The sequence below is a fragment of the Diprion similis genome, chromosome 10 (assembly GCF_021155765.1).
Source record: "Diprion similis isolate iyDipSimi1 chromosome 10, iyDipSimi1.1, whole genome shotgun sequence".
NCBI classification, from domain to species: domain Eukaryota; kingdom Metazoa; phylum Arthropoda; class Insecta; order Hymenoptera; family Diprionidae; genus Diprion; species Diprion similis.
In genome coordinates, this window is record NC_060114.1 from 20975432 (window position 1) to 20991199 (window position 15768).

A 15768-nucleotide genomic window follows, 5' to 3' on the forward strand; every position below is an offset into this window, starting at 1 on the left:
TAAATATAAATTAAAAAGAAAAGAATATAAATAATAATGATAAATAAACAATAAAAAAAAAAAAAAAATAACAACACGCAGTGTGAATAAAAATACGAATCACCAGAATAAATAGAAACAAAGAAAATTGTCCTCATTCCAATTCTACTTAATCATTTGGTATGATAAATCTTTTTCACAAAGATTGCTAATGAATTTTGTTTTGCATGGGTTTTTTTTTTTATCTAGAAGCTAAAAAGCAGCGGAAGAAGAAGTCTGCACCAGGTGATTAAAATCAAATAATATACTTTCCTCTAAAGAAATATTTTATTAAAAAAATTTCTTACATGCAATCAACTATTAACTCTCACGCTATCAGACTCTAATAACTTCACTACACGTCGTATCTTTTTCCACATCTCAGTATCTCGCTCTTTTTCTATGTCATATATTATACATACACGTACGAACACGGAGCGTCCCATTCGATCATTCAACTTCGATATTGCATAAAATACTTTGATTAAGTTACGCCAACTCTCTTAACTTAACGCAAAACTTAATTTTACCGTGTCGGTGTAGTTAAATGGAAACAATATTATATTCGAAATTATTGGAATCAGTCCGACAAATCGCTTCGTTAAAAAAAAACAAAAAAAACAATTGATTCGAGAGTCGTTGTCATAAAATGGGATACTTCGTGTTCGCACACTTATTACGTACACTTATAGACGGTAAACTTCCAATCTAACAAACATTTCATAAGTTTCTATTAAACTTTTACATTTTCACATCGCGGTTATGTTACGAGACTTTATATTGTTATCGTGTACTCGATAAACACGCAAAACATGCAAAGTTCAGAAAACATTTGTACTATCTTGCAGGCTTTTGTTTGTGACTTTTTCTATCAGTTTTTCGTTGCACACGACGTGTGCATCGGAGTCTTCAGAAAATGAAAATTGATACTTTTTCTTTTTTCGATCCCTCATTTCTCATCTGAACGTAGAGTCATTCGGAATTTAATGCTAGATTAAAATACTTGAGAAATATTTTTTCAAACACTTGAAACGATGGAATTTCAACATTATTCCAATGTTTCATACGATTGGACAAAATTACTCGCTCGTATTCGATTCTAGTTTTTTACTCTTGACGCGAAACAAAAATAATAACGTTTTCCTGATGACGATCGAGCCTCAAAAATCTTTGAAACTGTCTTCAATTTCAAGACTTAAAATTACATGCTTTGATTGAACAATTGTTTTACCATTTGAATACCAGATCAAAACCATTTTATTCGTGACTTTTTCAAGCGGTCCAGTCTTAGGCTATAAATCAAAGACTTTGAGGGGTCGGGATGGAAAAATTTTTCCATCGACTTGTTCATTCACATGAATAAATAAATTAAAAAACCAATTCGCATCCAATTCTTGCCTTTGCATTCGCACGTTACTGACTACATCAACGCAGCGTATCGACACCAAGTGTAAAAGAAAATGTAATTAAATACTTTGTGCTTCAATTATAGTGATTTTTTTATTAGAAGCCTTAGAAAACTACCTTAACCACCTATTTTATAAAAATATGTCATAATTTTTTGCATTATCGGTAATGGATTTTCATTGTTTTGTATTAACTAGTGATATTTTATGTTCCTGCATTTTGGTGGTGGACTAATCTGTTTTTGCCTTTTTGTTTATTACTGTTCGATATATATATATATATATATATATAAAAAAAAAGATCGTCGATAATCGTAGCAGTGTAACAAACTCTTTCTAGGATTCTAACAGCTCGACACAAGCTTCATTGTCTTTTTCTGCCTCTTTCTCAATACACACTTCTATATACTAACCATCTCCACTTATCAGCCATCTTCGCGCTCGCGATTGTCCGCCTTAGCTTTCTGCCCCGAATATTCAAACGAAGACTTCTATCGTTCCTTCTTTTTTCGTAGTATCGTGTTTGTTTGTTTGATTTTTCCTTCTCTCCTTCTCTTCCTTGTTCGCTACCAGCATGAGGGATTGATCGCAAGTGCGGAGAATGGCTGATAATCGAGCATTAAAAAAGAAAATAGAAAAAAGAAACAAACAGAAAAACAAAAAATTTCTAGACAATCGTTTTAACTGTGAATAAATTTGATTTAATGACAAAGGAGAGGAAGCTGGAGAAGTAACTGGAAACAGTCACGCACCCGTCAACGAGAAGCGTGACCCGACAGAAAATCACGAAGCCTCTTCTCAACCTCCGCCCGAACATTCGAACAAGAAGGAGAAGAGCGTTCTTCAAGCGAAGCTGACGAAACTTGCTATTCAAATTGGCTACGCCGGGTCGACGATAGCCGTTCTCACAGTCGTCATACTAGTCATACAATTTTGCGTAACGACGTTTGTGTACCAACACAAACATTGGAAAAGTACGTATGTCAACAACCTTGTGCGACACTTGATCATCGGTGTTACGGTGCTGGTAGTCGCGGTGCCCGAAGGTCTTCCTCTGGCCGTTACTCTGTCGCTCGCTTACTCGGTCAAGGTTTGTATTACTGTTTGGATAAACTTACTCGAACGAAAGATGCGATTGAAACCGTCCGACGTTGAAATTTCAGAAAATGATGAAAGACAACAATTTGGTGCGACATTTGGACGCCTGCGAGACGATGGGTAACGCCACGGCGATTTGCTCGGACAAAACTGGAACGCTGACGACCAACAGAATGACCGTTGTCCAGTCCTACATATGCGAGAAAATGTGCAAGACTACGCCAAACTTCAACGATATACCGAGCCACGTCGGCAACTTGCTTGTTCAAGCGATATCGGTGAACTCGGCTTACACGTCTAGGATAATGCCGGCTCAGGATCCTACCGAGTTGGCGATGCAAGTCGGTAACAAGACCGAATGTGCCTTACTCGGATTCGTTACCGCCCTCGGCAAGAGCTATCAAACCATACGAGATGATATTCCCGAAGAGACGTTCACTAGGGTTTTCACTTTCAACAGCGTCAGGAAAAGCATGTCAACTGTTATTCCCAGGCAGGGCGGCGGATATCGCCTCTTTACCAAGGGTGCTTCCGAGATCATCATGAAGAAGTAAGTATCGACTAACAACTTCCTATCTTTAACAAAACTACTCGATCAGCTTCCTCCTAAATTAACTGTAACTTTGTTTTTATTAATTGCAAATTTGTATCAAGTATCTTGGACGTGTATAAAAATTAATGTTACCTTTCGACAGATGTGCCTTTATCTACGGTCGCGACGGGCACCTTGAGAAATTCACTCGAGAGATGCAAGAGCGTTTGGTAAAGAACGTAATCGAGCCAATGGCTTGCGACGGTCTTCGTACAATCTCCATAGCTTACCGGGACTTTGTGCCGGGTAAAGCGGAGATAAACCAAGTCCACATCGACAACGACCCAGACTGGGACAACGAGGAGAACATCGTCAACAATCTGACGTGCCTCTGCATAGTCGGTATCGAAGATCCGGTCCGTCCCGAAGTACCCGACGCCATCAGGCGGTGTCAGAAGGCTGGTATCACGGTCAGGATGGTGACCGGAGACAACATAAACACTGCGAGATCGATCGCTCTCAAGTGTGGGATCCTCAAACCGAACGAGGACTTCCTGATCCTCGAAGGAAAGGAGTTCAACAGAAGAATCAGGGACAGCAACGGCGAGGTGCGCCAGCATCTTCTCGACAAAGTTTGGCCGAAACTCAGGGTACTCGCGCGGTCGTCGCCGACGGACAAGTACACCCTGGTCAAGGGTATCATTGACAGTAAAAATACCGAGAGCCGCGAGGTCGTCGCCGTTACCGGCGACGGAACGAACGACGGACCGGCCCTGAAAAAAGCCGACGTCGGTTTTGCCATGGGCATCGCCGGCACGGACGTCGCCAAAGAAGCGTCGGACATCATCCTCACGGATGACAACTTTTCCTCGATCGTTAAGGCCGTTATGTGGGGCAGAAACGTGTATGACAGTATAGCAAAGTTCTTGCAATTTCAGCTGACGGTTAACGTTGTTGCTGTTATTGTAGCATTCATCGGTGCTTGTGCCGTTCAAGACTCACCTCTAAGAGCCGTTCAAATGTTATGGGTCAATCTGATCATGGACACTTTGGCTTCGCTAGCCCTCGCCACTGAAATGCCGACGCCTGATCTTCTCCTTCGAAAGCCTTACGGCAGAACGAAGCCTCTGATATCGAGAACTATGATGAAGAATATACTCGGTCAAGCCATCTATCAGTTGGTCGTTATTTTTACACTGCTATTCGTCGGTAAGACTTCTTTTCGTACACGTACTCCGTTTCTCTACGGTTTACTTACTTACATACACGGTCACTCCGCTATCGTAACGTATGAATCCTCCCTTTGACTCCGATACGTTGTTTCTTTTCTTAACTTTTTTCGATCTTGGTTATCTCGTTGAAAAATATATCGAAACGTACACTTTTTACGTTTATACTCTAAATTTTTGTTCCATTCTACTATCAGGCACGTGAAATCTCGAAACTTGCATAAATTTCTTGTCTTTCTAGGATTTTGAAAACCTCTCTTGGCACATCTGCGTTTATTTCGATTTGTATATATGGTCAAAAAACAGATTGACCAGACCTTTCGGTGAACAAATGTCAAAAAACTAGACGAATAAGTACTGCTCGAAAGAGTCTGAACTCCAAGAGTGTGTTCGATCGGCTGAAGGGATTCGTTTTTGTGTTTAATTTTAACTTTTAACTTGAAAGGTGACAAGATGCTCGATATACCGACCGGTCGTGACCCTGACAAGTCTGGCGGACAACCCACGCAGCACTTCACTGTGATCTTCAATACATTCGTAATGATGACACTGTTCAATGAAATGAACGCAAGAAAAATACACGGACAGCGAAACATTTTCGAAGGACTATTCACCAACCCGATATTCTATGGGATATGGATCGGCACTGCTTTGTCGCAAGTGAGTGATCCATTCTTTTAAAAATATCAAATGTCGATCGATCGGCGTGACTTGACTTCTCCTTTAATTTTCCTTCTCTTCTTTATACTTCTTTCGGTTTTTTTTCTTTTCTTCTTTTTGATTTTAAGGTAGTCATTGTTCAGTACGGAAAGATGGCCTTCCACACGAAGGCTCTTACCCTGGATCAGTGGATGTGGTGTCTCTTTTTTGGGGTTGGTACTCTGATATGGGGTCAGCTAGTCACGACGATTCCAACCCGCAAGATACCCAAGATACTTTCGTAAGTCTGAACACAAAACAAAACCAAACAGAAATAATATCGATGTCGTTCATTGCCAAAACAATATTTACTGGTATTTTTTTTTTTTTTATATTTTTTTTTTCCCCCTTTCTTTTTTTTTCTCATCAAATAAACATCTATCCCCTTCATTGTCATACCATGCGCGTAGATGTTACGGTATTTTTTTTTTTTTTTTTTCAAAACAGGGAAGCAAAAAAACTATCATTTAGATGATGGAACTGTAGCAAAGCATCACAATGATTATTACGCATTATAAAACTTACAATCGCTCGTTCCTTTTCATTGAAGAAAAAACGAAAGAAGAGATTAAAAGACAAGGTTATTCTTCTCGTAATTATTCGTAGCAAATATAATGATATATAGACGGAATTTTAGGTGGGAAAGAAAAGTATCGATTAGTTTAGAAGATTTATCTGTGATAATATTTGCTTCGAATGATTAACGACACTTGAAACGTGTAAATAGTATTGAAACGAAGGTAACCAGCATGGTACCCATGCGAATAATGGAGTTGTCTAAGGTAAAAGAAAAAGAAAAAGAAGATAAAGCAATATTAGCACTGAAAGATTTCAGTACCGTTATTAAGATAACGAAAAAAGAACCAAAGAAAAAACTTACTTGTTTTGATCTAGTCAATTTCTTTAATTAGTTTACCCTAATTAGTACATGGTAGTGGCCACTGCATGCTAGACATCACTAACCCACAGTAATTGATATGCCAAAGATAATTTGTTGAGAATTACGTGTTACGCTCCCGTATTCCACTCTTATATGACCAGCAATCAACAGAGTGCGATTAATTCAATTTGACATAAAGAGAAAAAAAAATAATGTATAATTGATATTAATTTTATTCTTCTCATGTTTGTTTTTATATTCATTTTTCAGTTTCCTTGTAAATTTATTTGTTTCTTTGTTGTTTTTTTTTTTTTTTTTTTTTTTTTCCATATATTTTCAATAGATAATATGCATTATGGGAAATCGAATGAAGAATATTAAGAAATATTGAAAGAGTACTTGAGAAGAAATCGATTCAAAATTTTGTCAGAAAAATTGAAATAGTTGCATTTTTTAGATATAGCCTGAACGTTCCCCCATTCCTTTTTTATAGATCTTATTTATACATATATATATATATATATATATATACAATTTATATATATATATATATATGTATAGATGGATGGATATATGTGTGAGTGTATACAAAGTATACATATACGTATATCTGTATAATCAGTTTCTCTGTCTACACTAGATGTTGCATGATAATTACAGCTATCTAACATCTGCGTACTTGTTTGTATACTAAATAACAAGGGGCTGAATTTCCTTTTATTTTCAATTACCCGTATAGAACTAAACAACGTGATAATAAATTTCTAACCCTTAGCTTTAGTTCTTCAATGGCTTTAAACTATATTCAAACACGTATATAAAAATGAAATATGCCAGATAATCGGCAACTAATATGATTATGTAATGCAGAATAGTATGATTTTTATTTATTAAATTGTCATTTTGTCTGTTTTACTTTATTTATTTATTTATTTTTTTTTCAATGTTGTGTGTTGTTAATTTTCGTTAATTTTTCTTCGATCACGCAACATACACGAGACAAATAGGGGTACTTATCATTGAAATTCACTGCAGTTTTCCTCATATACGATACGTTTATTCTTATTCGTATTCTTCTATTTAATTTTTGCTTCGTTCAGGTGGAAACTCACTGTTCTTGGTCCCCGAACTTTACGACGACAACGTCGAAGACGCAGGCGTTTCCACAACTTTGTTCCTGGTCCTAGTACGTCCAATTCCTAATCCGTAGGTCCTTTTTCCAACGTCAAATTATACCTAACTACAATCTACAATTTCGTATTTTTATTATTCGTGAAAATACGCGGTAATCATGTATACGCCGCTGTCACTTCAGATCAGTGAAAACATAATATGCTAATCACATCCGAGTTGTCATATTGCGGCAAAACATGCAAGCGTTTTTCCTATGGCGCCGAGCTGGGTTCTCGCTCATGATCCTTATTTTACGTATTTCTCACCCAAACTGTAAGATTTCGAACTTTGAAATCGTGAAGCGGTGGTTTTCCCTACTGAAAACACCGCCATTTTCTTAACACCCTCGCAACATTTTGTTCGAAAAGGTTATGTCTTGACTATCAACGAAAGCTTCTCACATGTTTTAGAAAAAAATTTCATATGAAAAGTATCGTCAATTTGTGAAGGAATATAAGTATGTATATTCTTATTATTCTCAAATGCCATTCTATAAACGCTTATTCTGTTACAGGTCGTATAATTTTAACTACGAGCCTATTGATATAGATTTAGGAGTCGATAGAAAAGAAACACGAGAAGCAGATATATAACAAAAACGAATGAATAACCCAACCGCTAATTTTAACATACTATGAAGTGATTAATCGTCAACTTTTAAACTACTGCAGTGTAAGAATAATGCATGGAAGTCGCTTCCTGCCGCTGAAATTGCACAAAGCGTAGAAAATCGAAATATTTTCAAGGCTTCCGTAAATGTATTCACTAACAATACACAAATAGCTTATACTACCGTAACAAAGTAACCTACATTCACGTGCCACTACCTGTGTACAGACAATCATTCGCGATATATTTCTATTATGTATACATATTACAAAACTCGCCGATTATCACAAAATGCATTGCAAAGCGATCAATTTATGTTGCAATTTCGGATACCATTCACTCTTGAACTATGATAACTGAAAAAATTTCATTCGTATGATACGTTGTACTATCGTAAAGATTTCTCATAGTACACAAATGTTCCGAGAAGAAACGTAAATTCATTTTCAACGAGCTTACGTAAATAATCAATTCAGCAAAAATATTATGAATTCGAAACGTACTTGACAACGTAAGATATCGCGATAAAAATTTATTATTGGTTCAGAATTTATTTTGGCTTTCGTAACTACTCCATATAATAAATACATATAGACATTTCGTCTAGAATACCAATAATACTTGCAGCAGTTATAAAAGTCATGGATAACTACATAACCAAAAATGAACCTACGCCGTAACGTGCTACTGTCAAATAATGATGTCTTGAAGCAATGTATTCTGGTGAATTGATTATTTTATGTGTGTCTGTGTCAAGAGTTGAAACTAATTCAAATTATTCTGAAATTCAGTGAACACAACTCTTACGGTTCGACATTTTTTATCTACAGACATTTGAATGAAAAAACGTAAATAATTTTTTAGAAAATCGTTACGGAGACCTCCTAACAAGGAGAGTATCACATGTCTGCGTCACGGATTTTACTGAAACTCCTAGGAGTCTTGCTTCGACCCGAAATATGGAACTTATGATGCGTAGATCCATCCATTGGGCCTTCCTTCGTCAGATTTACAATATATCAGGTTGTGAAAAATTCGCAGTTTATGCTCCATTACGGTTCTGAAATAATAATATATCTGTTTACACTTGAATCTATGAGAACCCGTCATCGAAGCTTCAAGAGAGGATATTGAATTATTAGGATATTCCACTCGTTAAACTGCTAATATAATAAATTTTAACCGGAGTGAAAAACGGCCCAAGGGATGAACTCACACATCAGAAGTTCCATATTTTCGCTCACAAAACACCCCTACGAGTTTCCGCAGAATCCGTGATCGGAGGTCTGATATTCTGCTCGTCAGTGCATTAAACTTGTAGCCGGGATCATTACGAATCCAACGATACCTCACACGGCACCATTCTAACGGTTTGGCGGTCGAATTAAGAATCGAATTAAGGTCGAATAAGGTACCCTTACTGGCAGATAAGCACAATAACGACGCTGGGGTTCTGGCCAATGTGCTGTTATGCTAACACGTGATATCTCGTCGACCAGCCGTCGGAATAGTGCCGTCTTTGGTGTCGTTGGATTTGGCGCGCTGCCGACTATAACCTCGTTATCGAAAAAAGAACTAATCGCAACTCATGATTAAAGAGAACAAATTTTTCAGTCAATCAAAGTTCGAGAGTGAATGGAATTCAGGTTAGACCCAGACAGGGATCGTACCAGTGGTAACCATCTTACTCTTAAATTATACTGTTACTGTTAATAATACTAGTGTTTATTACGATCTACGAACCAACGACGATGGTGATGATGACGATGATGATGGAGCTTGGGGTTAAAAACGAAGTGCTCCGAGAAAAAAAAACTCGGACTAAAGCGAAAAGAGAGAAAGAGGGAGAGAGATTTAAAAGTAAAAGAGAAAGAAAGGTGCGCGATAGGAATGGGTGCCATGCGTCGCGGAGCTGTTTACACGCCGGAAGCTACGCCGGAAACAAAAGATCGATCGTTCAAAAAAAATAGTTTGAAAGGGAACCGAGTGATGAAGAACTGGTTTAATGTTTTTTAAAAATAGATGGGGCCGCGGCCAGCCTGACGATATGGATACGATCAATCTAGGAGACGAGAAATTCGACCCTGACTCGGATAAAAAGCCACGCGCCGGACAAATTCTGTGGATACGTGGTCTAACGCGGCTACAGACTCAGGTAACTATCTATCCCTATCACTCACTCTCTCATGATATTTTCGCGGTAAATCAACTACTAATTTATTATACCCATGATATTTTCAAATACATTTACTGTACATACTATAGTCTATATATATAGTCATGTTGCAGAGAAACATTATACATTCTTTACGATGTATATATATAAACTGAATGTTATTACTATGCTACCATATAGGTATATACAACGTATAACGTATACGTATACATATATATACCAAATTCTATACCGATGATCCCTCGAGTTTATTATCATATACAGTGGTGTACCTATAGTTTTATTCATTCGATTATTTATTTATTTATTTATTTATTTATTTATTTATACCGGTACAGTGTCCGGCGATCGGTTTATCGTTCAATTTATCATTTATTTATTTATTTATTTATTTCTTTCTCTATTTTAAATCAGTTTAATTTTTTTTTTGTCTCTGCGTTTAGTAAACAATTATTATTCGTGCGTATATAATACACATGTTCTAATGTACATGTATGTACAAGTAAAATTCCGACTGCACACTGCAGTGTCTAACTCCATATGTATGTACTCCCCAGAACATATATCTGTGCTATATAACGAATGTGTATAGGTTTGGTAATCTTACGTATATTTATAGGTTAGAACGAGACTTTTAATCGATTTTTTATAAACTTTACCGCCCTCCCTTTATTACCACTGCAGTTTAACGCGATATCATTTTGCGAGATAGGTGGTCATTTGTCTATCTATTATTTTGTATTCGTCGTTGTTGCGAGTCCCATTTCCCCGTAAAAAAATTTTTTTTAACGGTGAATCAACATGTTAACCCAGTTCGAATGCACAATCTTACACAATCACACTCGTACGAGTGAATTGATTGATTAATTCGAGAAAATGCTCTTCAGATTTTGAATTTGTTTGGCGTTGTATGAAATGGAAACTGGGTGAAAATTACGAAAAAAAAACAATTTTGTTCCTAATATATTTAATTCGCATATTGAAACGCTAGTGCAAAATCAAAATGGCCGCCTCGCGGTGCGCTTGAAAAGTTTTCGAAGTCGTATAATCGTTTTCCGGGCTTACAAGTTATTCAGCACTATTTCTCGCCGAACAAAATGTCGGTAAGAATAGTTGACTGATGATTTCATCATTCTCGAAGAACTGGAAACTGGGATTTTGGATTGTAAAATTCACTTGTACGGGTGTTTAATGTCTTGCCGATAGTTCTGCACTCTTTATCGTACACATTTGAGGACATTTATATACACTTTCAACCGATATGCATACTTTTGAAGAACTTATAGACTGTCGAGGTACTTAATTTTCCTTGCACTACAATCTTGTTGCATCGGTTTAATTAATTTTTAACATATACGTACTGATAACCTGCTAGTATCAATGATCAACATCTTCCGGCTACCGTTGAATTCAATAGCTTTCTTTTCACGGCATATCTGCGAAAATTCATTTACAATTGATAAAATCTAGTCGTCATTTACGTGACAATGGTAGTTCGAAAATAAAAAATTGCAACTATTTTTTCAACATTCATGTGCGAGAATTTGCGCAGATTTCTTGTATACTCGACAGCACAATGCTGCTGTGACGAAATTGTGTTACCAAAAACTTGATTCGAAACATACACGGTTCTTCAAAAGTAACCCGTTTCTTCGACTACGAAACTAGTTTCTCGCCCCTAACTAAACCTCTGAAACTTGACACTAAAGTGTTGGAGTAAATGTGTCATCTTCTAATTTGTTTGTTTTTTTTTTTTTTGTTTTTTTTTTTTCATGGTTATGTTGTTTTCAAAACTTCCCACACGGAACACTCCATCTATCGGAGGTCCATACAGGATTCATAGCTCCACAAAAGATCCACATCCATGGTGGATCTCTAATAGACATCTACAGAAATCCACAATACATACGGTCAGATTAAAACCGGTGATTGATATCCATCGGATGTCTATGAATATCCATTGACTTGAGTGGAGGTACCATAGACAACCGCCAGGCGGCGAATGATTTCTAACCTCTCTCGCGATAAAAGAGAGCTCTAGAGCATACAAAGCCCCAGCAATTCTGCGCTCTCGCACACTCCGAATTTCGTCCGGTTTTTACGCACTTGGTTATTCTTGAATGCCAAGTCTATGTCGCCTAGGCCTTTGACTTTTTTTTTGTTTTGTCTAGGGTAGAAAATAATGTGGATACGATAATTTCGTAATATACATTTTATGGAGTTTAAACAGGAGTAGTGGAGGAAAAATAACGTCTGTTAAAGATGTTAATTTCTTCACAACAAAACCCATGATATCTCCAATAAACATCCATGGATGTGGATATCTAGTTTAATTCTACTAGATGTATAACAAGCTCACATTTGGATCTCTAGTAGAGGACTAGCGTAGTTTATTTCGCTTGAAATGGATGTCTAATAGAGGTATTATATCCATCATGGATGCCCATGGTACGTCCTTTAGAGGTAAATGTTCCGTGTGGGTTTCCCCAAATTCGTAACAACTGTAACAACAACGATTATGACGCAACAAAGCAGTTGTACCAAATATTCACAGATTCCATTATCTTTATTTTGTCTTCAGAAGAAAAAGAAAAAGAAAAAAAATCCAATGAGGTCAAAATTTATCACAATCGCTCTTTCTTGTTTCCGATTTCGATGAAACTAAACTACTAAATTTACGAACCAATTACGAATTGTTCTTTCTTTTCTGTTGCGATCATTCGTTACTGTTAAAATTGTTATTGTATATGTATATACTCATTACATCAAGATGATATCGAAACACGGAATTATCGATTTGAAAATATACCTCCCTTTGCCACAGAGCGTCCATAACAAAATCCAATAAGAAACAGAATCATGTTAGGTGCGTAAGAAAGGAAGAAAAAATCATACCAACACAATGAAATATTATACATCTCACATGCGAAACTTAGATCATCGAATACTTAGGGAACGGAAACATAAAAACGAAGAGAAAATCGTCGCGTGAAATAGCGTATTAGGCAACTAGTGTATAAAATCGCATTTTACGCACTAGTTGCATAATATGTTCTATCTCGCGAGTGCGTTAAACGCACGCACGTATTTCATACGATATTTTTTGCAACATTGTGCGGAAACTTCATAAGAAAGGTCAATGATGAAAAAATGAAATACAAACCTAAAAAATATACTTTCAATAATTGAATTAAACAAAATATAAACGTCAAATTAATCATCAATATCTACATGTACGTATATATTGTTCTTTGTTCATAGAGAATAATAATATAAAGAGAATGAACGTAACGAGATTTTCTTATCGTAATAATTTTACTTTTCATTGCCGATGTAAACGTAACGATGAACGAATATCAAAAGTAGTTTTGAATATTTCAAGTCAGTATTAGCATCGCAATAATTAATAACTATTGGGGTCACTCTACAGCTTACTTCAGCATCAAATTGGCTTAAACTTACCTTTGAATTTTACGCACACTGTATCAAAAAGTGGCATTTTACGCACAGTATTGCAAAAAAAAAAAAATTAAAACCACGCGCACGCACACACAAAGCCATACATGGGACGATACATAGTCACATGTGTCTCAGGCGGATACAAATCGTAATTTTACGACATTGAAATTATTTCGAAAATTCATTTTGTTTTAGAATGTAATTTATATGAATTTGAAAGAAATTTTTTTCCAATTTTCCTTTTTATTCTATTTTTATACCTCCATCGATCATAATCATGGTTCTACCTCTTTGTTTTATTGAATTGTTATACTTTTCTGTTCAATATATTGGGATTCAGAATCTATGCGTGGCTAAAGCAATATGTTTTTGAAAACGAGTTCACATAACGCGCCCATATTTTACGAGTTCGTCCGGGCGTGTTTTCCGTCAACAAAGTACCCGAAAAAAGCTGAAAAAAACACTTCCAAGTCGCTGTCGTGAAAAAATCTGACATTAGGCGACCCTAACCTCAATTTCGTGCTTGGTGAAAGAGCGCGTGAAATCCGCTTGTTATCTAAAGAATCGTGCGCAGCAAGGAGTCAACGGACTTTTCGCATCGCGTATCTGCAACATTCGTCCTCGGCTCGCCTACGACTCGTATTGCAAACTTACGCTCGGCCCGAAAAGACCGAGTTTACCTCCTTGTTGCACAATGTATTATTCGCAATTAAATATGGCAATTCCACGACACCAGGTGTCGTCTTTCGATGCTCTGGATCCCAATGTAGACGATTTTTATTTCAAACTGATGACAGTATACGCAGGATAATACGAGATTTTTTTCTTCACCTGCGAGAAGCGAAATATATAAGAATCTCACGACGCCTCCCGTTTTATATTCGGGATACGTTAATCCAGGGTCGTCGGGGGCAGAAGGGGATTAAAAAATATAAAATGGCGGGCGCGCTATGAGATCTGCGTGTGTGCGTGTGTGTGTTTTTGATTTGTGTGTCTCATTTATTTCATTACGATATTGTTCTTTCTCATCTTTTTTTTTCCTCCATATTCAATTATTTTTCTCCGTAAATTTTCTAGTAAATAAATTCGCGCGTGCTATTTCCAACATAACCTAGAAAACTCGGTAGGCACGTAACGCGTTATGTAGAATCACTCATCGATATACAATATTATAACGAACTGTACATCGACAGTTTGCAAAAGCAACTTGGACTATAAGATAATGTTTTCATTTTTGTATATTTGCATTAGGTAATATACACGAAAGTATTACGTACATAATACGTCAAAGTATGCACAATTACAGATATTGTTTTCAAAATAACAAAAAAAAACTAAACAAAACACCAACAACAGACATACAAAGATCAGAAGCAATACTAGTATGCGTCAAATGCATAAATAATGTGTGTGAGAGAGAGAGAGGGAGAAAGAGAGAGAGAGAGAAAATGAAAGATCATAACCAAGTAAAACATGTCTTCTTTGACAGATAAGGGAAGGAAAATCCTACGAGGAGATACGCAGGCAAATGCATAAGATTTGAGGAACGTTTTGGTGACTTTATTTTTTTTATTTGCGTGTGTGCGCGAGCCCTTTTTTGATTTTTTTTTTCTTTTTTTTCTGTAAAATTTTCTTCTTCAATTTTTGAACTTTTGAATTCAATAAAAAAAAAAAAAAAAAAAACGAAAGAACTCGTATTAACGAACAACAGTAAAATCGTGTAGAAGAGAAAACTGGAGAAAGAACAAAGCGAATGAAAATATATAATCTAATAATAGTAGTAATGGTAACACGTGTATTACGTAACTAGTATTAGTCGCATTAACCCGTGCCTATATGCGTCGTAAAAAAGCAAAAACAAAATTTAAAAAAAAAAAAAAAAAAAAAAAAAAAAATGACAACATGAATTTAAAAAAAACCACACCTGTCGGTATTTAAGTTGCAGCTAAGAAAATCTTTTCTATTATTATACAAATATGTATATATTATATTATATGTGTATATATATATATATATATATATTTAATTTATCCAAATATATAATATAATACAATATAATATAATATAATATATATATATATATATATAATATATATATGTATGTATATTATCACGCACATTATAGATAAAAGTATGAAATACGTTACAGCAAGTACATGAAAATATAGTGAATAGTTAAAATGATATATATTATTATCATATATAATAGTTCTCTCTCTCTATATATATATGTATATATATATATATACACACACTATAAAGATAGATATTCATGCATTTTTATCGTGATCTTGATTTATTTTGTTTTATTTGTACTAATTTTGCTAATATTATGTATAATCAGTATATCAGTATATATATATATATATATATATATACTATTCTATATAATTCGCACAAACATTTCATATTTATATATTTATATAGAATTATGTTTGAATAGCGTGTAGCGTGTGACGGTATGGAAAGTAGGTGTATCGCACACGGAA

General features: G+C 35.7%; 1 protein-coding gene across 18 annotated transcripts in view; it reads left to right on the forward strand.

Moving 5' to 3' along the window:
* Window positions 1–15768, forward strand: part of LOC124411981 (plasma membrane calcium-transporting ATPase 3) — a 108085-nt gene that overhangs the window by 56573 nt on the left and 35744 nt on the right. For 15 of the 18 annotated variants that reach the window (XR_006929725.1, XR_006929730.1, XR_006929727.1 and 12 more), the window contains 7 exons: window positions 229–264; window positions 2138–2514; window positions 2588–3072; window positions 3218–4263; window positions 4729–4943; window positions 5072–5223; window positions 9667–9799. Coding sequence is in view for 11 of the 18 variants with exons in the window: in XM_046891574.1 (XP_046747530.1) it covers window positions 229–264; window positions 2138–2514; window positions 2588–3072; window positions 3218–4263; window positions 4729–4943; window positions 5072–5223; window positions 9667–9799 (2444 nt within the window). In the remaining 7 variants the exon portion in view is untranslated. Of the gene's footprint in view, window positions 1–228; window positions 265–2137; window positions 2515–2587; window positions 3073–3217; window positions 4264–4728; window positions 4944–5071; window positions 5224–9666; window positions 9800–14768; window positions 14866–15768 lie in introns of those variants that run through there. The other 3 variants (XM_046891584.1, XM_046891577.1, XM_046891583.1) reach the window with 2 other exon arrangements.